The sequence below is a fragment of the Anarrhichthys ocellatus genome, unplaced genomic scaffold (assembly GCF_004355925.1).
Source record: "Anarrhichthys ocellatus isolate YVR2014 unplaced genomic scaffold, GSC_Weel_1.0 scaffold17, whole genome shotgun sequence".
NCBI lineage: Eukaryota > Metazoa > Chordata > Actinopteri > Perciformes > Anarhichadidae > Anarrhichthys > Anarrhichthys ocellatus.
In genome coordinates this window covers 5,695,738-5,721,205 of record NW_022280047.1, presented here as the reverse complement: position 1 = coordinate 5,721,205, position 25,468 = coordinate 5,695,738, and the positions used below count along the sequence as shown (strand labels likewise).

The window sequence follows — 25,468 nt, the reverse complement described above, 5'->3', positions numbered from 1 at the left end:
ATGCGTCTCTTTCATCTCTTTGCCATGCTGCGTTACTTCCATTGGCCTCCCTTGACTTCTTTTAGCTTTTTTTCCATCTTTCTGTCTTTCCAGTTTCTTTCAATATTTAAACCTCACTCTCTCAGCAGGAGAGGTGGAGACACAAACACTGATTTAGTTTGACAAAAAGCTCTGAAGGCTCCAAAAGGTCAGGAACCGAATGTTTGTTTTTTGAGAGCACAACAATACAGAGTGCATTCCTAGACAGAATAAAAACTCCTACAATGATTGAAATGTCAAGTAAAACAACCAACACATTTCAGATTAGTAACTATTTATTCCCTTACCGCTGTTCCAGTTATGCAGGAAATGTATCTAATTGAATGTAAGATTTACACAGATTTGTAAATAATAAGAAGCTGGTAGACAGTTTTAAACAATTAACTGAATCATCGTATGTGACACCGATGATACTAATCTATGAAAGCCTACAGAATCTCTTGCTCAGTCAACGCTGTGATAAAGCGACACACTTACAGCCCTGTAATTCAATTTACACACTGCATTGCCAGAAACTTGCTGCTGTAGCCAAATGCTGAGATGTAGAAGTGAAACTCACGCAGATCTAGAAAATGTTGTCTGTGCACTCTGCATATACAATAATCATTGAAACAAACGGTGAAGCCAGTGAGATGGAATCTTTGTAAGTAAAAAAAAAAAAAAGAAAAATCAATGAAAGAGGGATCATTCCTGGATGAACGAAGCCTTTCGCCTATGTGAGATCTGGTTTGTGAACCTGTGTGATGTAAAAAGCCTGCTGTTTTAACAGGGAAACCAGTTGATAGAGTGACTGCCAAAGCCTATATAGTGCATCAAGAGTTTGCAAAATGAGCCGCAGAAAATCAGCTGGATAAACTGGAATAAGTGGGACAACAAACTTACCCTGATGTGATTTTGGCACCTGTTACTAGCAGTTTCAGCGCTGGTTGCTTTACTGCGATGGGTTTTCCACTGTAGACATAAGTCTCACAGACGGCTAAATGAATGTTGGTGAGTGTTAATTACGCCGGTAACCATGGTATTTGCATTCATGCATTTACCTGGCTTCACCTTTCAGGCAATAAATCCCAGTTCTGTTCCAGTCAGTGCCAGGATAATTTGGCCCTCTTTACATCTGCCATGTCATCCTTAAAAAATAATTAGAACCTGGACAAATTTAGCTTTGTACGAGTTTAAGTTTTTCCTGGAGAAACAACTTTATTCTCCTTGTCTTGTCCACACATCTGCTGTCCATCTCTTCTCCCCATCACTCGTTTATTTGGAAAAGGAATAAACACCTGTCTCCTTTTAAAATACACACATGCAGACACCGCATGAATTGTTAACATTTCTCTGTATCTTCTCGCTATTATCATTCCCGTTGCTATCTGACCCAGTGACAAACCCAATCAAAATGTGCAGAGAACAAAAACTGAAAGAGAAGCGAACGCCGCCTATAAAAACTAACAGAAATGAGGGAGATTGGTTCTTTCCATTACGCATGTAAACCTATTAAAGTCCAGATGTTGACCTAGGCATGACACTTTTTGAATATACAGCACTGTATGTCCAACTCACAGTGCCAGGCAACAAACAGAATGAAACCTTAAAACTCTGATCTTATTCCTTATTGTTAATGGAGTCTGGAGAAGGCCCAGGGATTACACTGTCAATCTCCTGGACTCTAAAGTATTCTAGTAAAGCAGAACCTGGAGCCAGCTATCCCCAAAGCGGCTGCCATGGTCACAAACAGTATAATACTGCCAGTTAATGAAAAAAGCTGTTCCATGTGTTTCCAATAGGGCCTGAATCAGTCCTTGAAGGGCTGATGTCTGCCACGGACACAGAGCGATGCAGAACAGATAATCCCTTACATGAGATTTGTTCAGTTACACTGGGACTTGGCAACTCTTTAGGTACCTAATTGGAAACAAAAGTCTTCGGGGAAAGATGCTTAATCACTTTCTTGTTGATAGTTAGATGATGAGACAAGATTGTTTTTAATCCACCAACCATCTCTAAAGCTGACTAAATAATATATTAAATCACATTTGTTTAATTTGTACAAACAATGAAGTGTAAAAACAACAGGTTGTGGTTTTTACGGAAGGTTAGGTGCTGGACTACTTCTTGGCTAGCTTCTTGGAGAGCAGCAGTTGGTTTTTTGTACCTTTGGACTGTAGCTTTATATTAAACAGACTGGAGAGTGGTTTCAATCCTCTGATCTAATTCATGCAGAGAAAGCAAACAAGCATATTTCCCAAACTGTTCCTTTAAGAGAAGATATATGGTGTGCCAGCCAGGCATAATAATAAATCAAATGTTTGGCAGGTTTGAGTTTTGAGTCTTGCAAAGCACCATGCTCATATCGATCTCTTTCACACTATATGCCAAATGTTAGATGAAGCACAAAAATGTTGACCCATTAGTCGTCTCATCCACATAGGGAGACAAACTATAAAATCAGATGGATGTGCAGAAGTATTGTTCCACCATATAAACCATGAGGCAAACTACACTTTGCTTAAAACTAATCGTTGTAATAAGCAATCAGTAAGAAACCTTTATCTTGATGTTTTTTCAATATGCTGAGAAAGGCTGTCCGGTGTAATTGAAACAGCTTAAAAGGTATAAATCAAACGACTGCGGGACCGATGGGTTGTAAATCTTCCACATTGTTGTCAGCCAAACCTTTGTAATCCATCAGAATATGAACTTCCACTTTGACCGGTAAATCATCCATCGGCGATCTTTAGCCAAATGTGATTCTAAGACCCGCTTCACTCATCATAAAGATGAGAGTTTGATCATGGTCTCTCTTTAACAGGGACCCACACACTGGCCCTAAATTACTATAAAACCTGTGGTATTACAGAATGTGTTCTCTGCCACTCAACCAACAGCAAACATCTTTGGTCTGTCATCATTTGGACACAAATTAGAGGACATGCTCAGTTAGCCCCAAACAAGGGGAGTGGTGAAAGAAAGATGAAAGTCATGGAGGGAGGACAGAATGTGAAATCCAGACACCGACGAAGAGACAATTCAAAATTCACAGAAGTGAAAGAAAACGGAGTATTTCAATACTTCAATTAAGTTAATTTTGATTTCAAGAACCGTAACAAAATCGATTAATTTTACCTCTGTGTGTACTGCATACTGTAAATCTACAAGTGTAGGAGCCTTGAACATTTGTGTTTAAATGAAAACAAACGCTTGCCTACAGGTGCTGCCAAGGAATCGGACAATTCAAACCACATGAGAACCAATATAAAGCCACACACACACACACACACACACTGCAACACAAGTGCTTGTGAAAAATCAGCTCCACTGTCCAACAGGATTCCACCAAACAGAGAGGAGTAGGCCTTGGGGAAGAGGGGGTGGTCCACATGTGTGATGCTCTAGCTGGGATTTTAGTTATTCCTCTTTCCTTCAGGGAATGGGACATCAGGCAGAACTAATGGTGTTGCTGTGTTAGAGCGAAGATTAACTTCTACAACAACAGTGGACATCTGCCTGTATGCGGGATGTCAGGGTTCAAAGGGGAAGCGTGGACTTTAAATTTGCAGAGATGGGTTGTTTGGGAGTGTTTGAAAGGGAATGAATGGCTCATGTGCTGTCATGGAGATAAATGGCTTCCCACTTACCTTCGGATATTAAATCATTCTAAAGTGAAGTGAATTTACAACTACTACACACACACACACACACGTGAGCTCATGGCTTACTTCTGCAGGTTGAGGCTGAGGTTGCCAGTGCAGCGCTTGATCTTGTTCTGGGCCTCCAGGTGGTTCATGCCCTCCGTGGCGATGCCGTCAATAGACAGAACCATGTCTCCGATACCGATGCCACCTTTAGCCGCCTTTCCACCGTCTGTCAGCTGCAGAGACACAAGAACCACAAACGGCTTGAATTATCTACGTAACCAACAGCATCACAGATTATTAAGCAGGAGGGTGGGAAGAACACATTCACCCTGTATTTATCACAAGATTTATGGATCCATTCCATTACAGAAGTATTTGGGCAAAGCTAATGAAAGACCTGGTCCTTTACCGCATGATGATGGTTCTACTGTACGTTCACTGATGCGTGTCTAATGGCAGAAGCCTTCATCTTTGAGTTACCTTTGTTTCTTCTTTATGACCCGCTGTCTACTGGGCTTACAGCTTGTTAAGAGAAAAGAGAGGTTCAAAATGACTTAACCACAGCATGTGTGGGAAGAAAGGTCACAGCCATAATGCAATCCGTGTGTCCAAATTCTCCTGTATGTAGCCATTCTTTATTGGTAGGTTGTTTAATGAAAATCCATACTAAGAGATTGTTTAATCAGTATACAAGTACGAAACATCTATCAGAAAGCTAAATGGCCAAAAATGTTTTATTGAACATTGAAAGTTAAGTTATATTACAAAGAGCAAAGGGCAACATCAGCAGTGTAACCAAGAGGTTGGAGTTGTGTCATGTCTGCTTCTATAAACAAAAACAAACTAAGCTTATCTTGATGCACACTTAACATCAACTAAAGTGAATCTAGTGCCAGTAAAAAGCAATTATGTCATTATACTCGGAACAAAATGCTGTTAAAAAGGTGACAAATAGCTAAAGGTACGACGCTGCACGTTGCAGACACATACCAGTTTTATTGGCTTTCAGGTATCAGCAATTAGAAGCCAGACATCTCTTAGTTTGCACGCATCATAAAATATGCATGCTCTCCACTTGTCTCTGGTTTTCAGTGTGTCCCATGATTTTTGAGGTATGCTTCAAATATCTGCCTCCAAACAAAGTTTAATTGCTGTACTTCCCCTCTGGGGGAAGCTGGTTAATTTGACCCAGACTCAAGCCACACAGAGGAACTCATGTTGAACAACAGGGCTTGTATTAACACCAACCTTGTTGGACAATACGGCTCCAATGTACGCAAATGCTGTACTGTATCAATTCAGCTCTTGACAGAAATGTTAAATATATAACTATAATCATGCTGGGAACAAAAATAACATTTTCCACAACCATCACTGCTGTTGTCGTCCATCTATTTGTGAGCAATGCTGAACAGATTTAGTAAACAAGTGTTTGAGAACAGTTGCGAGGCAACTAACCCCTTAACAGGCACACAAGTGGAGCCCACACCCAAATAAAATCCAATTAGATTAAATGTGTAATTGTGTTCTATATTTATGTGTTGTAACTCACCCCGTTTCCTTTTTGGAAAGTTAAAGTATGTGCTATTGAAGTGCTATATTTATACAGGTGAGGCCGATTATTTCTCAATGATTAAAGTGATGGTGACACAAATAACATCGTCATTGATAGAAAAACAGGAGAAAGAGTTTAATTGTGTTTCATTATATTATATAATACCATGTAAGGAGACTTTTTTTGTTTGTCTGACCTGAAATATTGTTTTAGCATCTGTCAATTTTTCTTTTTTTATTACCGTCTTGAACTCAAAGTCACCGTCACCAACAAACATGGCGATACATTGGTGGCAGCATGTGTCATATCAACCAGAGACATTCTTATCAGGAGGCTGAGGGAGGACGGGACATATGTGCATATGTTACACTCAGTATCTCTTGTCTTTTTCCCATGATGCCAAAGCACTGTATCCAAGTCCAATGTGAGGGTATCACTGCAAAATGTCTTTAACAAATATCGATATATTGATTTTTCTAACAATTTAGTAAAGTGTGTTTGTTATGATGGTAACAAAAAGGTGCTTAGATATTACTGAAGTCCTTGGAGAACAAAAAACGCAGCTGCCGCTGTGATTCTGACCATTCTTGGTCAGACAGAAGGTCCACGTGTGACCAAAGGGGACTGAGGTCATTTGTTTCTTTTGACACGGTGGAAAAAAAGACCCCACACACACCACTCCACCGAACACACACACACACAGCCCACTTTTTGTGGTTGTTCTAGCTATGAAGTGGCTCTTACTCTTACCCACCATACATCAATTCAAGTGCAGCTATTGTATTTGGAGCTTCTACAAGAAAATCTGTTTCAGCTGAATGAGAAACGGCAGTCCAGGATGAGGAGGTGCAATGTGGGTTTAGTCGTCTTTGGTGCGTTACATCCCCCTCCGTGTCCCTTTCCTCTGTCTCTATCTTTGTCTCCCGCTCACACTCAAAGACAGACAGACACAGGCAGGGCTAATAAAAGAGACTCTGCACCCGGATTAGTGTTAAGGCTCTGCGGCCCCAACCTTTTATAGTCATATTATCCCAACACACGCAACATCACTCACCACCACTCACAACCACAGAGGGCAGGAAGAACAAAGTAATGAGGGATCGACTTGACACTGATTAGAATTGCATGGATGGAAAGGAAGGCAGAAACAGAGGGGAAGGAGAAAAGAAACTGCTGAATCTGTGGGCTCTTTCTTCTCTGTGTATTTTGACCCATCTCAAGGTGTGTGTTCATGCTAACCACTCTCGCACCGTCAGGGACCAAATGCTCACCACAAAATGTTCAATTACATGTTTTCCCCCAATTAGTGCTCGGTTCCTGCCCCCTACACACATAACCACTACCCCACCCATCTCTCTCTCTCTCTCTCTCTCTCTCCCCCCCCATCTATACAGGAACACTCAACCTAACTTTGCAAAGTAACCTGCATCCATACCAGAGAGTTTAGCGAATTCTGAACAACGGTCCATACGACAAACAGAATAAAAAGGTTCCATTTGTGTTGAAATTATTTAATCTGTATGTCCTCATTCCAAATAAGTCTAAAGAAATGGGTCGTGCTGGCGGGATGTCCGTTTCCAAAAGAAAACATTTGGTTTCAATCACTATGATTTAAAAAAAGGTTTCGGAGCTGAAAGTAGTTTCAATTTTCATATCAAAGACAGTGCAGCAAATCATTGAGAAAATCAGAAACAAAAAAAATGTAAATAATCTGTCTACGCAAAAAGCCAAGCACTTCAAGTTTCCCGGGGTATTTGATTTATAGCTCTGTTGCTGTGGCCATGACAGAAAACAGCAGCTTTAACATTACGCACAAATCCACTGGAGACCGTAATACAGTACAAGATATATCCATGCGCTCCGACAGCAGCTGAGCTCTGCTCCGAATGTGCAGGGACATCCGTCAACACTTGACCATGACTTATATGAATAACCCTCTGAATACAAACACCCCAACACTGAGACAACTAAACCAGATGAGAAAAGGGAATTAACGGTGTCGGAATTTTCTAATTTCCTGTCAGGCTGGGACTTGTTGATCTCACTATGACAAATGGTGACTTAAGTTGCCGTAGAAGCCTGCATTAAAATCCTTCTCATACAGAGCTCACTGTTATGCCCTGATAAAGATGTTTTTTTTTAGCTGTTAGTAAAGACCTAAACAGAGCTAAAAGGAAAGTGGACATTTTACTTACATTCATCAGGTGGTCCTCTAAAACAAATAACAAAAACATTGAAGGTAACTGCCGTTGAGTACGACACAAAGTGTTTTCTGATCGGACACCCCTATCGGCAGGACGACATTGTTTGTCTGCGCCTTTAAAATCTAACAAATCACATTATTCCTACAGTCGCTTGAGGTTCTGCTAGATAAAGTTACCCATTCCATCTTCATTAAAGGTAAAAAATTCACAATTTATAAAAGCTGGTATACTGTATGTGCTTGAACTTCTTTTCTTCATAAAATACCTGATATTCTGCCTTTTCAACATTCACTACCTTTGTGTAGAAGTTCCCTGCCGTATTATATATTATATAAAACACTCAAAAGAATGAGAAAAACACATGCAGCGTGTTAAAGCTTTCACAGATGAACTTGCCATTATGCTTCCAGCAACGTCAGTTTTCAACACATACGCCGTCTGATTTAAGTGCTCTGAAAAAGTAAGCTGGTTCCAACACATAGCAATAAGGGCTAGCCAGGGTGCTGAAACAATGTCTGGTTTGAACATTCACTGACCAGTTAGAGTGCTTTGAACAATGGCTGCTTTCAGCACAAGGAGTGACAGATTGACTCACCCTATGATCGAAACACGAATACCCAGATTGTTCCTCATAACTCAGAAATCGACAGAAGACGCCACCAGATGCCAGCCTTTGGAAATACTTATTCCTCTCAGGCCGGATATTTTCTTTTACTGTGATCATACATGACAGGAAATGTTCCTTTATTGTATTTTTGAATCTCAAGTAGGAACAGAAAAATGTAATATGGAAAAATTGTAAAATATTTCCATTTCCTTCATATTTTATCAAACATTTTTTGTTTATGGGACAGCTCGTTATTTATCACCAGAGTATTGATATCGGAATGCAACATGTGCGGGGGAAATAGAATGTCAGATTTGGTGCTCTGCTAAGTAAACAGTAAACTAACGACAAAACATTACATGAATGAATTGAGACGGATTTGAAGGGTATGAGACAGTGGAAGAAATATAGTGGTGAGTGACATTTATGAAGGAGACATAGAGATAGAGATGGAAAAAATTAAAAGAGAGGGAAGGGAAGATCTAGAAAGTGCAGGAGACAGAAGCTGAGGTGGACATCACCTCAACGAAGCTGGATCCATCAGTAACACTTATTAAACTGTGTCAGGCAACGTTTAATTCATAATGTATGCTCCTGAATGAGGTTAATCATGCAGTAATATCAAGTGCATCATGGGAATACCTGAAACAGGATATATTGTTTATCCAACAAAATCCACTGCTCTTTTTCAGCTGTTATAAGGAGTCTGACGCTGGCAGATTGTTTGCTTCGGGGTTAAAAGTCGAGTTTTTGAAAATGATCATCAGTTGAAAGAATCTAAAAGAGACCATTGCATTACTAATAAATAGAAAGGTACATCAAACATTACTGCTGGCTAGTCATATGTCACCACAAAATGCCTGAAGTATGAGTATGCCATACACGTCACATGGAGAAAAGAATAGAGACTGGGTAACTAGTGGATCTCTCTAAATTATGTAACAGTATATGCATGGTGTGTGTTTGCACATGTGTACCCATGCTGGCACTCTAATAATAACTAACACACACACACACACACACACACACACTTTCAATCTAATGAAAAGGTTTCTTTCCTTAAAGCTGTGTGTGCACACCAGTGTCTAATAATCACTTCCTGACTTGTATGTGAATGTGAGACCCTATTAAGGAAAGGCTATTTGGCATGATAGCTCACTGCAGCAACAGCTGCCAAAACCACAAAAACACATTGTATACATTAAACAGCTTTGCACAAGACAGAGAGAGACAGAGAGAGATCTGCCATTCTTACAAGAAGCCCCCATTCAAGCATAATCCACCTCTGATACGATCTGATAAACCTTATTAAGATTAAGCTGCTTTCTCTTGATATTATTAGATACAATGATTCCTCTGATATGGGATTTCAAATAATTGTTCCACTAAAAAGGTTACAGATAATGTCCATCAACGTGCTGCAAAGTCAGCGTAGTAATTCTATTCTTAATCCCAAAACAACACAATGCATGCACTAAACCTGAAGCTGAGAGTACGTGCTTAAAGGTGGAGTTTTCTTGTAGTCAAAGTTTCTGTTTACATTCAGTGTTACTCACCTAAACACATCATGTATCTGTGAGGTCTAACAAATGTTTCGAATGGATTTACTTCCTCATAAAACCGTTGCAGAAATAACTTCTTTGGAAAGTTTGAAAGCTGCATTGTTTACGTGCACATTTAGTCTTCTTCTTCTCTGCTTTTGCTGGGAAGTTACTGCATTTCTTGGCACTTTACTGCCACCTGTAGATAAGTGGAATTGTGTGACACAGCTGGAAGGAATGCGTATGTATGTGTACCACAGCAGGGATCCACTCTTAACAACATTGCTTCATATGCACTAAGGATCAACAACTCCACAGGGTACCAATAAATGAATACATTTTGGAAAAAATAAGATATAATTTACTCTATGAGTAGTTGTAGACAAGGCAGATCAAGGAGAAGTAAACACCAACAAAATAAACTGACACTTTCTTTAAGTTGATGGCTGGATGTCTCCTTCACATGTAAATGAAGTGAGGGAGTTACAGTAACAGTGTAACATATGTAACAGAGGGCTATATTGTTATTATACCACACACAGGACCAGAATCAACAAATCCACATGACATTATTTCCCGTTGTAAAAAACGAACTACTTTATAAACTAGAAGCGAACAAGCCAGTATTCATGGCCCCAGACTCAATGATGTGATCGTCATGGCGCTGCGGGACTTAGCAATTGGCAAGGCTGGTGAACACACACTCAGGAATACAGCCATAATAACACAAGACTGGATTGTTATTATTCCATATGAACCCAGAGTGTACGTCATCAGCGGCATACACACTTACAGAGGCTGTAATTAATCGTGGTTTTAAGTTACAGGTTAAATCATGTTGAACTTGTTTGTAATATGTTCTAATTGGAACGCTATTAGTCAACATCTGAAAAGAAAAACCTTGCCAAAAAACATTAAAATGATATAGGGTAACAATTATTTTTCCTATATTTTGAGTGTGTTTTAAATCAAGTTGTAGCTCAGGGGGTGAGAAATCCATTCAGAGACTGTGGGAATGAAAACTGCTTGAATGTTTAGCAAGGTGTGAAAATCAAGGGGTTTCTGGTCAATGAGGCAGTTGAATATCTTAAAATTGCGTATTTAGAGAAGCCTCATTGCAAACACAGCAGTGCATGCAAGGTCCCTTACATAAGCCATTCATTAGAGAACCAAATGGCCAACTTTGTCTTCTATTCTACTACTACTTCAATTCTTCTCTATTCTGCCAGTAGGAATGAGACGTCAGGGTCTAGAGTCCACTGAACAACGTCCAAACAAAGCATCAAGAGCAAATACCTAAAAGCCAAAGAGGAAAGAGGATAGCTCCAGCTGTTTCCCTTCTATTGAACTCCTAACCCACAGCCATTAACAGTTGTCTATCATATCTTGTAGTCAACCAATATTACAATGAATAAACATGATACCAGACATGAGGCCGGTATCCTGAGAGGAAGGCACACGGCCAGATTAGCTACTGTGGAAAATACATTATAACCACATTAGACAATATGGTATTCAAGTCTCTTGATTGTGAATTCACTGCAGTGGATGTTATGACCTGGCTGTGCTTGTCCGTCACCTGTTAGAAACGTTTTCTGTCCTCTTATATTTCTGTTCATTCCAGCTACACTACCCTTCAAAAAACATCTTTTAAAGGATGATTCTTTCAGTATATTTTATTGTCATGTCCTTCAATTGATCGCTATAGTAAGGTTTGTTCACTTACACGAGTCATTTCAACTAGTGCAAGATAGTGTGACCCTGAATGAAAAACTGTATCAACACCTGAGAGGATTCACGGCGTGATTTTAACTTCAGCACGGTTTCTGTACTGGCACGTGCGACACTGATAGGGCTTTTTACGATGGATTAGTCAGCACCATTACCGGTGAAGACAGAAATGTCCTAGTGAGGTCACCAGTAGGACCAGATAACTGTCAACATACAATCTGAAGGTATGAGCGCGTTTTCATAAAGTAATCCTCCTCTTTTCTCTCAACTCATCACAGCTATAATGATGCCAAACAACCTCACAAATGCTTATAGATAACTAGTAATAATAAAAGATCAGTGGCATAAAAAAAAAAGCCACAAAAACTGAACACCAAATCTTGGAATGCAACATCAGGTCTCACAAATGTTAAGGGGTGTAAGATTCAGTATCGCGCTGCAGTGAACGCAGAAAAGTCCAGTCTGTTACATTCTCCAAATATAACAAATGTGTGCCAACAAGTACACACATCAGCACTGACAGGTTGATTTGTGGGAGAGGAAATGATAAGTTGTTGATTCTGGCTCTGGCTCTATTTTACTACGATAGATAGATACTCAGAGGGAAGCACAGGACTTGTTTGATTAAGATAGATTGAGGTCAAATAAGTCTGTCATTTGGCTCTGGTAGTCTGGTATGAAAGGTTAAGGCACAAAGACCTGGACAGTGATGCGATGCGAGTGCAATAGCAGGTATTGTAAGAGGGGGAAAATAGAGGCAGGGAGGCAGTAATGCAGAGAGAAAAGACAGAGACTATGTATAGAACTGAACACTCTTTGAAATAGACCCATCACATGTGGTCAGTTGTTATTATCGCGTGTTGAAGCATTGGAGGCAGGAGGCAGCCATAGCTGAGTTCCAAGAACTGCATTCTTCCATGAAAAGGTATTAATATAGATTAGCGTTCCACTCACCTTGCTGTATTCACAGCACAAACTCAATCTCCTGTGATTAACAATTCTCCAAAGTTAATCATTACAGACATTTCTATGTATAGCTCTAGAGGAAGGATTCATGCAGTGACGACAGATGGACGCATTATTATCGACACTTCCTGGCATAATGTTGCAGTTTGTACTTGGGAGTCTCTAAAATACCCAAGATGCCCTCTGGTCAATATTCAGCCTGGACCCGGGAGCTCGTAACACAGGGGTACAGATCCAAGATCAATTTGTCTCATGAGTGGGTGCGGTCACAGGGAGCTGTCCTGAGAAACGATGCGTCTATTTTCAGAATCTTAGTGCACTTGCTCCCCTGGGTTTCCATCCTTTAATAAATTATTTTAGCTGGGGATCCTGTAAGTGGGCAGAAAGGTTTAAATATTGATTCACCGTGTTATAAATTTAACTGTGAATCGAGGGCAGCTATTTTCTGCCTCCCCACATGAGGGACCTTGCTCTTGAAAATCCTTTGATCTGTTAAACAAGTAAATGGATTGCAAGATAAATGATTTTAATAAGGATTTACAGGAGTACTTCTGCAGGCCATTTTCTACAAACATCTTTTTAGCAGCATATCCATTAACTTAAATGGTTGCTTCACAAAAAGGCAAGGTATTAAGTCTGCCACTGATTGAGGCAATTGTGTATCTAAACTATTACAGCTTACACATCCATTGCTCTCTTTAAGCCCATCATCAGTCACTGAACAAGACTCTTACTTGTTTTACACCAGTACGTCCAGCTGTTTTGCTGAACAGTACCTGCATTACAATGTACAGTATTGTATATAGATTAATGTGGAAACCTCTGCCTGCAAGATGATGCAGGCTATCAATAAATATGTTAAAGGAGAACTTAGCAACCCCACTCCCTCACTAAAATCTTTTCCTTTCTTCTCCAAATATCTCCTTTCATGGACAATGTCAAACTATGTTGCCATGTTAAAACATCTCATTGGCACTTTGAGAAGCAGTATTGTCAATCGTGGCCAGTTAGACTGTAAAAAGACACTCAGGACGTACAGTTGTGGTTACACCTTCACTTGACCCTCAGATGCAGTACCGGTACAATGTGGTTATACCATGGCTATGACATATGCCGTAAACAACACACACCGTACATCCACATACGTATAGAGCTTTGCAACAGCAGCTGTGAGGCTAAGTGTGGTTTGGCAGGAGTGCAGCGTTCCCTTATTACCCCTTCGTGGAACCAACTCCATGGTTGGACTGGCAGAGAGCAATGTGTGTTTATGGGTGATCAGCGGTCAGAAGCACTGCCCTTCGTCAACCATAAAAAGGATTTAATACGATTAGGTTTGGTTCTTGAATAGACTGAAAACTATATTTGGAAGAAGTGAGTCATATCTTACATTAGATCTAATGAAAGAGAGAGAGACAGAAACAAATAGCAGGGTATGATGGGATGAAGGAATGATACCTTTAAGTATGAAGGCATACTCATAAGTCACACAATCTACTTACAGTGCACTTTACAGTCTTAAGCAGACTGAACAAACATTTATTTTAACAAACATTTATTTTAACTGCACCAGCGCTTGCTCACACTGCCAATGTCTTGAAACCTCAAACCATAAAACGGTCATTGTGATACTGCAGTAAAGGTCAGAGTGGGATGCTGAGACAATTATAGTTTAGTTACTGCTAACTTCTTGGGAATAAGAAAACCTTTACTGACCAATGTCAACATCGCCATTTATTTCCATTTATCATCTATTTTGTATCCGTTTTATCAACATGATTTCTTCAGAATAAATTCTTTGCGATGCAGAATATTTTTATCAGAATTAATCTCCTTTGTTTCATTTTTTCTATTTCTGCCTTCTGTCCATTTTTTTCTCTCTGTTACTCAGATAGCATCTTCCATAATTTTGAGTCCAGGCACACACTCCCGTAGACAAACACACACAAACAAACAACTGTGGTAAGAATCCACATGGCTTCAGTTAGTGGGGAAAGTATCACATCCAATGTAATAACACCAACATGGCAACCCCAAGCGGCCCCAAGGGGGATTGGCACAGGACCTGGCAAGCCATTCATCATCAGTCTCATGTTGTCATTAGTCTATACACTGCCAGTTCTAGTGATTTGTGAGCGTGTGCGTGGGAATGCACTAGAATGGTGTATGTGGGCGCAGCACATGCATGCTCCACTGTACTTTGTGTGTGCCAGTGAAGCTGCACTGTCCAAGCAGAACGGAACAGAAGCCCGAGCGGGATTATCCGTTTCAGGATCATTAGTTAAAGCGATGGGGGAAACATATTTGTGTGAACTTTAATGTGTGAATGAACCGCAGACTCAGACTGGGAGGGCAACAAGGGGTAACGTTGGGAGTAGACACCGAAAGCCACAGAAACCAAGGGACCATCAAGTTACTTGTTGGAGCAGATGGGCTGAAGCCAAGATTTGATTGTGGCACTTTTGCCACAGACACTCCAAAGTGAAGTGGAATGCGTGGAGAGCGAGAAAGGGTTTCCTGTGTGGTCGATACATGACGGATGGCGAATGATTCGGCTGAGCTTTGACAAGTGGGGTGGGGGGGAGGTGGTGAAAAGAAGGAAAGGAGAGGGGGGGGGGGGGCTGCTAACCAGTGTTCATCTTTTTAATCACTTATAGGCCATGTGGCATTGCTGGGATGTCATTCTGCAGCTGCACTATGATGAAAGAGTTTGGAGACAGGACATGCGCTTTTATCGCATAGCAGATAGTGTGTCGGAGCAGACGTATAATCACGGGTGTGTGTGTGTTTGTCAAAGTGGGAGTGTTTTAGTCTTACCCTGGAGATGGTGAGGGGCATGTTGAAGTCCTTCCCTCCCTGTAGCCTGAAGCCCCAGGGGGCCGGGCCTAAGAGCGTGACGCTGGAGTTGCTGCTCATGGTCTCCTTGGGCGATGTCAAATTAGCTCGGCGTCGATGTCACTGACAAGTGATATGATGGTGACAGCAGGAAAATGTGTTGCAGATCAGGTGATAGTAGTAATGTCAGAGGGTGTTGATGATTGGTAAGAATATGGCCGTTTAGGGTGTTGTTGCAAGATCTGAGGGAAGATAGGAAGGAAAAGCATACATCGGATTTGTCATTGTATGGCTTGTGTAAAACAAGTGAAAAGGGAAGAAAAATCTGGTGAGGGATGACAAAAGAGGTCAAGAGAATAATGCAAAGGGAGGGTACAGGAAGCACAAGTGGAAAGCAAATTTTATACAGCGACTCTCAGTAAACACACAAAAAAATGCACATATTCAACATGAATTTTCATGGTTCAAATTTTCAAAAATTATTAAAATGTCATGATGAAACAATATGCACACTTGTTAACAGGCGAAAACATGAACACATATACATGCAAACGATACTCGAGTATGCTGCAGCAGTTCAGGAGCATAAAATACTTACAACACCCCCCAGGAATACCTCACAAGAGCACAATTACACAGCTAACATTCATTTAATTGCATAACAGTTCATACTATTTAGTGCTATTAAATTGTTAATGGAAAATGCTGTACCTTTTTAATGGAAATTCCAAAGAGGAAAATAATTCCTTCACAGGCAGGTAGACAATGTAATCTCTAGTTTCCCCTTGACTATCCCCTTCCCAGCAGACACACTGTATGTGTGTGAGAGAGGCAGAGAAGGATGCAATGCTCTTATATACCAGCTAATGACAGAGGGGAGGGGAAAGGTGGAGGAGGGGAGAGAAGAAGAGGGAGGCGAGAGGAAGAACGGGTAGAGGTTAGGTTGGGAGAGAGGGAGGAGAAAGAGGAGGGGAATCAACCGTGGGTGGAGTGAGTGGGACACAGAAGAGGAGGAGAACTGAGGGAGATGATATGAAGTGGGGAGATTAGGGGATGGGAGGAGACACTTTGAAAAAAACTAAGGGGGAGACAAAAAAGGGGGGGGGGGGATTAAGGAAAAGAGCGTGGGAGCACTTCACACAGAGAAAATCACGAGGGGAGGGAGAGAGGGGCAAAGGAGAGGACAGTTTATCTTTCATCCAGATATTTTGGGAACATTGACTCAATGCTGCAGGCTGCTTCATTTAAGGTGGAACCAGATCGTGACCCGAGGACACATCCCAAAGGCTTTGATCCAAATGTCTCTCAAAGGTTATCCTTAAATGATACATCGGGGTGATGGTGACTTGATACAAGCTCAGGATCACCTTGTTCAACTCCTATTACGTGGTCGTTTCACTACTGCTGCGCCGATGCCCCAGTATGAATAAGACAAGGATGAAACTCTTCAGTTGATGTCACACTGACTTTTTAAACATTTGGCATTAAATTGACTGTCACCTTATTTTTTAGATGCTACTTTCTATACCATAGCTCCTTTGTCCTAAACTAATCAGCTTCAGTTGCTTGATAGATACATCCGTTTTATGTGGTATGCCTCTACCGCTCCCTCTTTAAAAATCTAAGTGGCAAGGATAACCCATCTCTTCCTCAATATCTGTACATTTTGCTACAGAGAAGTAAGCAATCAAATGCCTATGTGCAGCACCACCATTTCCATCTTATTTATCAGTTTCCTCATTATTTGTGTCAGGACAGCTGGCAGTTCTTCTCCTTCTGCACTTCACTGGCTTTTGTCCATTCCCGCTTTTCTAGCCCAGACAGATCAATATTGACTTTAGACTGATACTGTAGTGGCTCAATTAAACACTTATCCCATTCCTTTCTTGGCCCTGACAAAACTCTCTCTCTCTCACACACACACACACACACACACACACACACACACACACACAGTGCCTCTAGCCAAGTCACAGCTCCGCACTGTGTTCACTGCACTGCTAGATCGAAATACTTTTTCAGCAAATATCAAAGAGGAGATGGATAGCTTGAAAAATAAGTTGCACATGAGCTTAGAGGAGGTGGCTGGACAGAGACTGGACGGTCTTCCAGACAGAAGAGAGAGAAAGTGCACACAGAACTAAGACAGAGAGACAAGACGGAGAAGCAAGCAGGCTAACTATTACATGGAACCTGCCTCTAGCACTTTTCATCAGGCAACATCATGATGGATACACAGTGTGAGAAGATAAATACACAAAGTCACACACATAAACACAGGATGCTCTTCATTAACCTGCTAAATGGACGTTCCCACAGTGAGTCTAACACAGACAGTGCACACTTCTCCAGCACGGCCAGGTTTAACAACAGCAGAGCAATAGGAAGGAGCAGAGACGGTGGAGTCATTAACACAGTTTCCTCTGCAGAGCTGAGGGGGTTAACTTAAATTTTACAGTGAATGCAATTACACATGTTTATTGAAAGCTATAGCACAGATAGTTGCTCATGCCTGTTGTAAAAAGGACTAACCACATCTTTATACATGGAGATGACATGGATAACGAGTGAGTCCTGGTTAGCCTTGGTTGATGCTATGGTGAACACCATGGGAGCTAACATTTAACTGTAGTAACCAGATTAATGCCAGCAGTCTATCCTGTTAAATTATTCAAAAACACACTGCTGATTAGCCACAACAGCAGTTACTATAACATCCTGTCCTTTCCTCTCTAGATGAGGTCCCACATTTTAACATTGTACGCCCTAAGGTCAGGGGTATCCAAGGTAAACAGAGAACAACAGAAAATCAGAGGGGCGTACCACAAAGCGAGATTGGTGGGTTAGCAAGGTATGTTGAAGCCAGAGTTTTCGGTTTACGAAGGTGGCTCTCTTTTAACCTGGCTAGATCATTAGATAACCTGTTGGAGAAATGACAATCTGGGAGGCGAACGGTAGAAGAATGAAACTGTTTGAAATTGATTCAATTGTGTAACAAAAGTCCAAACGGTTAATATGAACATTTTTATAGTGTCATCGGCAATTATATTTCTTTGTATATTTAATTATTAAACAACACTATTCCCCAAATAATAAATACATTTCTGCCAAACACTGTTGCCCAACACCAGCGTATGGATGTGATGCGTCGTTTGTAAAAACATAATTCCTTCATACCATACCACTTTTAATTTGCTGAAGTCTGCCGGCATTGCAGCGAATGCACCAAAAGCCTATTCTTTATGAGAATGCGCTCGGAGCTTGAAGAAGAAACCCCTTTTTAACAAAAACAGCTGATAACCACCATCATGGTACCCGCCATCTCTAGCTGAGTGGGGTTTTAGCCTCTTTCGATGAAGCTACAGCAATGAAAGCACGGCTTTAAAGGAAACCAACGTTGGCTTCTCTAAAGTCATCCAAGTCCCTCTACTTTATCCTTTTATTTTAGGCTGTGCTATAGGGCAGCTACTACTGAGTATAAAAGTTTTGACCAGTGACATCAAGCTAGAAAAGCAACAAGTCTCCACAGACGAACACCTGTATCAAGGTGCTTTGTCATTCTTTTTGGAGATTAATCATACAAAATGCCCCTTTAAGGTAAAAACATATAGTCACTATAGGGACTAATGTTGTGGATTTAGCGCCAAGACTCACTTGTATAATAGTACTATACTACTACTGTTGGGTCATGTTTCAATGTCCATTCCCATGCGACAAGACCACTGGTTTTGAGTCTCAAGAAGATAAAATTTCTAAAATATGGGCCCTCCCAGGGGCCACCCAGTCTATTTCACTGTCTCAAAACATTTGATCAATTGCTTGTATTGTCACAAATGGCCAATGGCCAAAAACTGTAACAGAGACAACAAAGGAGATTTGTGGTCCAAAGGATAATGATATCAAACACTAACAATAGAGAGTGCGCTATATAGCTCGAAACCTCAGACACCCTGCCAGTCCTTTGTTCTGTCAAATGGTCTATTCCAGTCCCCATATGCTCACCTCTCCACATGCTTAATGATCATAGCTTAGCCCCGTAGGGAAAACACACACGCTCACACGCACACACGCACACATTGAGACAAGCCCCACCCCTTAATGCTTTGACAATCTGCCCCTCTGAATGACATTTAATGCATCATCCACGTGAATAAAAAGGGGGCCCCCGCCACCCGCATATTCTGCCAGCTGCCCACACACACACACACACACACACACACACACACACATGAGCTAAAAGGTCCCAGCATACAACCAATCTCTCTTGTGTATAAATCGTATGTTTCAGGTCAAAGCGGAAGACAACAGCTGTGGTCTGAATAGCAAATATTCGAAATTAGTTTAAATCCTTTCAGTCAAATTCAAAACATAAATTATCTACTATGATAATTTGTCACTCCCAGGTGTGAAGTTGCCATGCTGTATGCTGAAAAAGGTTATGATTATGCTGTAACCCATCTCGCATACTACAGTTTAAAATGTACTAATAAATAACAGGTGTTTTTGCAATATAATCTACCAATGGAACGAAATTCAAATTCGGTAAGATTTCTTGAAATACGATGTCATATTTAGGCCTTTTAAAATAAAAAGAGATCTATAAATTTGCTAGAAAAACTTGTTTCAAGCTATATTTCACCAGTATTAGGAAGTGTTGTAATAAGCCTGTAATGCTCAAAAGTAGAATCACTTAAGATATTACATTGTCTAAAAACAAGTCCCTATATATCTCACAGAAATGTTACTCGTTAGGTGATTATGTCTCATATTAGGTGAGATATTTTGACTAATAATTAGACAAATGTCATTTGTAAGAATTTGCATTTTTGCAGTGTGATTCTGCCTTGCAAGATGACAAAGCAAACATACACTAATATAAATAACTGGCTTTAGAAGACCCTAAGGCATGTTTGTATAGTGTGCTGTTTTTCTGTCTCCTCCAGTTAGACGGATGAACTTGGAGGAAATGTGGAGCATGCCAGACCTAAATAACCAACAGTGAGAGGACTCACAGACATTACAGAAGAACAAAACAAACATCATAATCATGTGTATTATTCTGTGTACAAACCTTACTTTCACACAAACAAACATGTGTAAGGTTGTTTATATTAGGGAGAGTATTTGTCTTCCATGCCATCTGATCAGTCTGACCCCTCCAGACTGATATAAGCCTAACTAATCCCACAACCCATCTCTGTAAATACCGCACAGTTAGGGGTACAGAGTCAAGGCAGCAGCCTCGTCTTTCCAAGGTTTCAGTTCGGGATATAGTTGAATTCACTGCCAAACCAATCCATGAACAATCCCAAAATATAATTTGGTCTTGATTTGATGCATCCAAGATACAACTATCTCTCCATAATTGAGTGTACTATATAATAATACTACTGAAGGCCTGTCTGGAATCCAGAGATGGGCTTACTGTCCTGTATCTCCTGTCTGACCTCACTCACCATTTATAACTTTCACAGTGGAAAATATTCCTCCTTGCCTACAAGCCCACCAGCCCACAACAAACAATTGTTCATCCTCAGAGAGATAAACTGAAAGAAATCTGACTTCAGCTGCACAGAGACATGAGCACACACACAACTGCTTAATGTGTGAGTCAAGTCTGGGTCAGTCAAAGGGAGGCCAAATGCCAAGTTCCCTCTGATACATGCAGTACACAAATGTCACAGAGACCATCCGCTAGTTAAGCTCAGCTATTCTTAGTCGTTCCTCCCACCTACTATTTGAAAGCAGATAAACACTCGAGTCACTGAGCGCTCCTTTTTTTTTGTAGCAGCACCCTCAGGCATACATTTCCGAATCAAATGAGCAGGTTGTCATGAACTTTACTGACCACATTCATGCTCCCCGGAGGATGAACTTTGAGATTTAATTTCACACCAGACTGAGGACAAACTTTACATTGATCACAGCCCACCACTGGTCAGGCTCAAACCATGAAACTGTGAGTTGTGGCAAACAATGTCAACAAACACTTGCAGGTCCCAGTCCCACACTGCAGTACACTATCTGTCCACCTATGTCTATTAGTGTTGTGAGCTTGTAGGGTGTTGACAGTAGGGCTGCCCTCTAAAAGTCAATGACTCAAGTCAAGACCTGCAGTAAACATTGTGTCACTCAATTGATTTCTGTTCTCTGTTTTGGCGCTCTCAGCTCCGGTGAGACTGTTAGTGAATTTGGCTGAACTATTTTTGAACCAGACCCTTGGACAACCTCCTCTGCTATAGTCCAGGCTGCCAGCAGCCCAACAGGAGGGAAGCTTCAGTCCTGGGTTGAGATTGGAAAAATGACAAACATGCTTAAGTTACGGAAAGATGGCACCATGGGCTGCTGCTAAGGTTTTCAGTCCAGTGTTGATAGACATGTTTTCCCCACTGTGCAATGCATAACGAAAATGGAGCAGCTACTTGCAGCTGGAAGAATTAAAACAAACTGTGCAGAGTGGTTAGCCAGTTCCAGGAACATCTTGGAGAACAAAAAATTAATTATTAATCGTTTTGGAAATTTTGGCAGTATAGTTGCTTTAGCTTTCCACAATTGTGGTATGATTGGTCCATGTTATCATTTCCTGCATAAAAAATGGCAAGTTCTATATTGTTGTGTGCATGCGATATTGTTGACAGTCTTTAAACTTTAACCGTATGTCATAACTTTTCATGTTGTGCCTTCATCAGACTGCAGCCATCACAAAGGCTTCAGTGTCATGTCACTGGCTTTAGTGGATAATGACTTATGCATGGCTGGTGCACTTCCTGACACTTTGCATAAATTTCCCCCCATAAACCCATAAACATAAATAAGACAAAGAAACACACACAATATTTTGGTGGAATAACTTCTGTGCATTTCCCATGCTTTACTACCTTCCTCTCTAGCAGAGTTGTTCTGTTGTGACCGCGGAAACCGAGGGAAGAAATGAACGCAGGGCGTAAAGAGAAAAAGGTGAAGGACAGCAAAGATCACAGAATGATGGAGAGAAGAAAAGAAAGTGGTAGTAAATAATTGATGAAAGACAAATGAATCACAATTAAACTGAAGCTCAACCTATGTTTAATCAAGTGCTGTAGAGTGTGTGTGTGTGTGTGTGTGTGTGTTTGTGTGTGTATGTATGTATGTATGTGTGTGTACTTGTCATTGCTACCTACCCATATATCAGCTGACCAGAGGCAGAGCTTTAGTATTTGCAGAGTCTCAAGGGGAGGTCAAAGCATCTGCTCCATTCAGCACAAACTAAAGCAGGAGCCAACATCAATACTTCCCTGCCCCCCACACACACTTCCTACACCTCTGTTCCTCTTTCTGTCTATGTCAATACACTATATCTTCCGCTGTTACTTCTTTCTGCTGTATTTCACTCTCTTTGCAATGAGGTTACCTCAAGATTTACTCTGATTTCTTTCCAGCATCACAAATCAAATATGTGTAACAGCAGTTTTTAAAAGAATACACTGATACCTACCATAACAATTGTTATGGTAGGTATCAGTGTATTTTTTTAAACCACTAACACCACCAGGACTGGATGACAGTGATTGCCTCTTGAAATCCAAAAATCAGGGTTTATGGCTTCTAGAAGAAACAACCTATAGCTCTTCCAGTCAATCTATTTCTTTTTGCACTGACATTTACAAACCAATTACAATACCATCCAAAGCGTGATAGCCCTGCGTAAAAAAAACAAAAATAAAACACACCAAGGAAAAGACCACTGAATAAAGTACAGAAGGCAGAAAGAGCATTCCCCGTGAGTTGAGCAGGTGTTTACTCACCGTGTCGTTGTGCGGTGTCTCGCTCCTGCTCCTGTGTGCTACTATCACTCTCCGGTGTCCTGGGACAATATACAGCTTATTAGAGATCCGCCGCCACTTATTGAGCTCTTTGTGTGATAGGTCCGTCAGTAATGAAGCAACGCCATCACGCACTCAGCCCCAGAGTTGGTTCAACACGTTCGCGACATTAATTTCTCCTAAGTGCAAAGGTTTCTGTATCTGTACATATTATGGGGGAGGGAAAAACACTCAACAGAAAATCTTTTAATCAAGTGACACATTGTGACCGTGTTAATGTCCGTTTTAAAGAAACTGTAGACACAATAACTTTATCAATTTTTAAATTAATGTATTTCCTGTGATTTCCTCGCAGGATAATATCGGTCAAATACAGCATCACCCTGCACCGGCATGATGGGCTTGTTGTAATTAAAGTGGCCGCATCCGTCCACATAAAGGCAGAGCAGCGTCCGCCTGTTAACTGGTTATTATGCATCTCCAGTTTCAGTTGGACGCAGCCTTGGTTTCACTGCAAGGGTACGCTTCCCTGCATGGTGATGTAATCTCGCTCTCCCTCACTCAGACACAGACACGCACACACAAATGCACATGTGTCTGTCATAAAGTTGTTGTGCTTAAGGACAGAAAAGCACCGAGAGGATCGCATTGTTTGACTGGATGGCAGCCTTGCTTCATCCATCGTCTTCAGTCTCACAAACACCAGCTGCGATTTTTCATGCAATAAGCCTAAAACATTTTAAACTCTGATCCAAATAGGAATGAATGCGGTGTCAGGTGCATATTTAATGAGAAACACACAGTACCTACTACACAACTGTGGGCTATTGTGACATTTTTTGCTATTTTCTTTGACTTTCCTTTGGATATAAGTTATATGATTCACCATCTCCCTCTAGTGGCCATTTGCTGCCATTACATTTAAAGTAACCATACTCCCGCACACAAATATTGTGCTTCTCACTCCACATTTGCCTGCCTGCTACAGTTAACTTTTTAAATGAACCTTCCTGTGCAGTAAAATCCATGTAATTTGTTGAGTTTGTGTTACTTTTTGGATTTCTCCTACTTAAGATAATTGCAATGAAAATGCCTCGTCTCAAAGCTGAAAACAGGGCAGTTTTGTTTCTAAGCTCATAAGAGGTTGAGGTTTTAGACGCTTTAAACATATGATGATCTTTGTCAGGTAGGTGATTACGAGGCTGCAAGGAAAGGACCCGGGTACCGACAGGCAGACAGGATAAGTTCAATGATTTATTGAAAGGGACACAAAGCTTACTGGTGCTGATGGCAAGTCCAAACAGAAGTAACAGAAAATCCTCGGTGAACAGGGCAGGAGAGGTACCCAAAAAGGATTCAGGTTCCAGATTGCATTGTACAGTGCGACTGCGCTCAGAGTCAGAGAGCAAACTGGAGATGGGCTGGTATAAATACTGTGGGAATAATTGGGGAATGAGGAACAGGTGAACAAGTGGATGTAAGCGTCATGTGACTGAGACTAGTGAAAAAGTCTGATGGCATCTGGTGGATGGATGAAGAAAGGCAAGTCTGGAGAGTTCAGGTCTGGGCTAGTGGAAAGAGAGCTGAAGGGAGGGACGGGGAGGCAGCATGATGAAAAATATACACAAGAGGCACACAGTCAGACGTTACAGTCAGACGTGTCGTTTAATAAGAAATATTCAAAATAAAGTCAGTTAATTGCCAAAAATGCATTTAAACAGAGGTATTTTTTGGATAAGGTATATGAATAGTAAAAAAATCAAACATCCCTTTGTCATAGTATGTTAATATGCACATGTAGGAAAGCGTGCATACAGTATTTGTATGATCTAATTTGTTCAGCAAAGAAGTTGTGCGGACTGGAGTTTTGGTTTTTAATGTACAGTGACATACACATACAATCCAGACAGACAAGGCTCTGTAGAAGAGACACTGTTCCTCTTGGTTCACTCCAAAGGCCCTGAGGCATCAACCATCTGCCCAATAGTGTATTTGTATACAGTGAGCACAGGAAGGTGGTCAGGGGCGTTTCTAGGATTCAAAGAAAAGGGGGGCTTAGCCCCAAGGGGAGTGGTATGTTGGTGCGTGAAGCGCGCGGCAATTTTTTGTTGGGGCCCATTTGGGGCCGCGGATAGCTATTGTTTCAGACAGTTCATAGATTGGTTCGATCAGAAAGAGTGTGATTTTGCTCTGTAGTTTTGCTTGCATTCAGTATATGATAACACAAGAGACAGAATTTCAGGGTCATAGTGAAATTTGACAACACAAATATGAACTTTTCTCAAATAAAGAGAGAGAAATAATTGTCCTGCTTGTAAAGGAAAGACGGATAAACTAGCTTTCATGTCCGCGTCACTCCCAAATCCTAATTCTTAAAGGGGCCGCACACAATGGATGGAGAATGGACCTGACAGTGTCAACTTTTGAGTTATTTACTTGTTTTATTATGAGCAGGATTGTAATTTGAAGGGTGACAAAACATACAAACCAGAACGCACGCACATATGTAGCATGTTAGAGTTATAAATAACTTGTCCATGTGAGAAACAATAGTTTAAT

General features: G+C 40.9%; 1 protein-coding gene across 3 annotated transcripts in view; it reads right to left on the bottom strand.

The window, feature by feature from the left end:
• The window catches only part of pdlim5a (PDZ and LIM domain 5a), a 55,160-nt gene extending 39,194 nt beyond the window's left edge, over positions 1 to 15,966 (bottom strand). For 2 of the 3 annotated variants that reach the window (XM_031856322.1, XM_031856321.1), the window contains exons 1-3: positions 15,819 to 15,958; positions 15,090 to 15,349; positions 3,753 to 3,904 (exon numbers count right to left, since the gene is read on the bottom strand). In XM_031856322.1, coding sequence (XP_031712182.1) covers positions 3,753 to 3,904; positions 15,090 to 15,188 — 251 coding nt within the window. In that variant the 5' untranslated portion in view covers positions 15,189 to 15,349; positions 15,819 to 15,958. Of the gene's footprint in view, positions 1 to 3,752; positions 3,905 to 15,089; positions 15,350 to 15,818 lie in introns of all 3 variants that reach the window. The other variant, XM_031856323.1, reaches the window with a different exon arrangement.
• Positions 15,967 to 25,468: the final 9,502 nt, after the last annotated feature.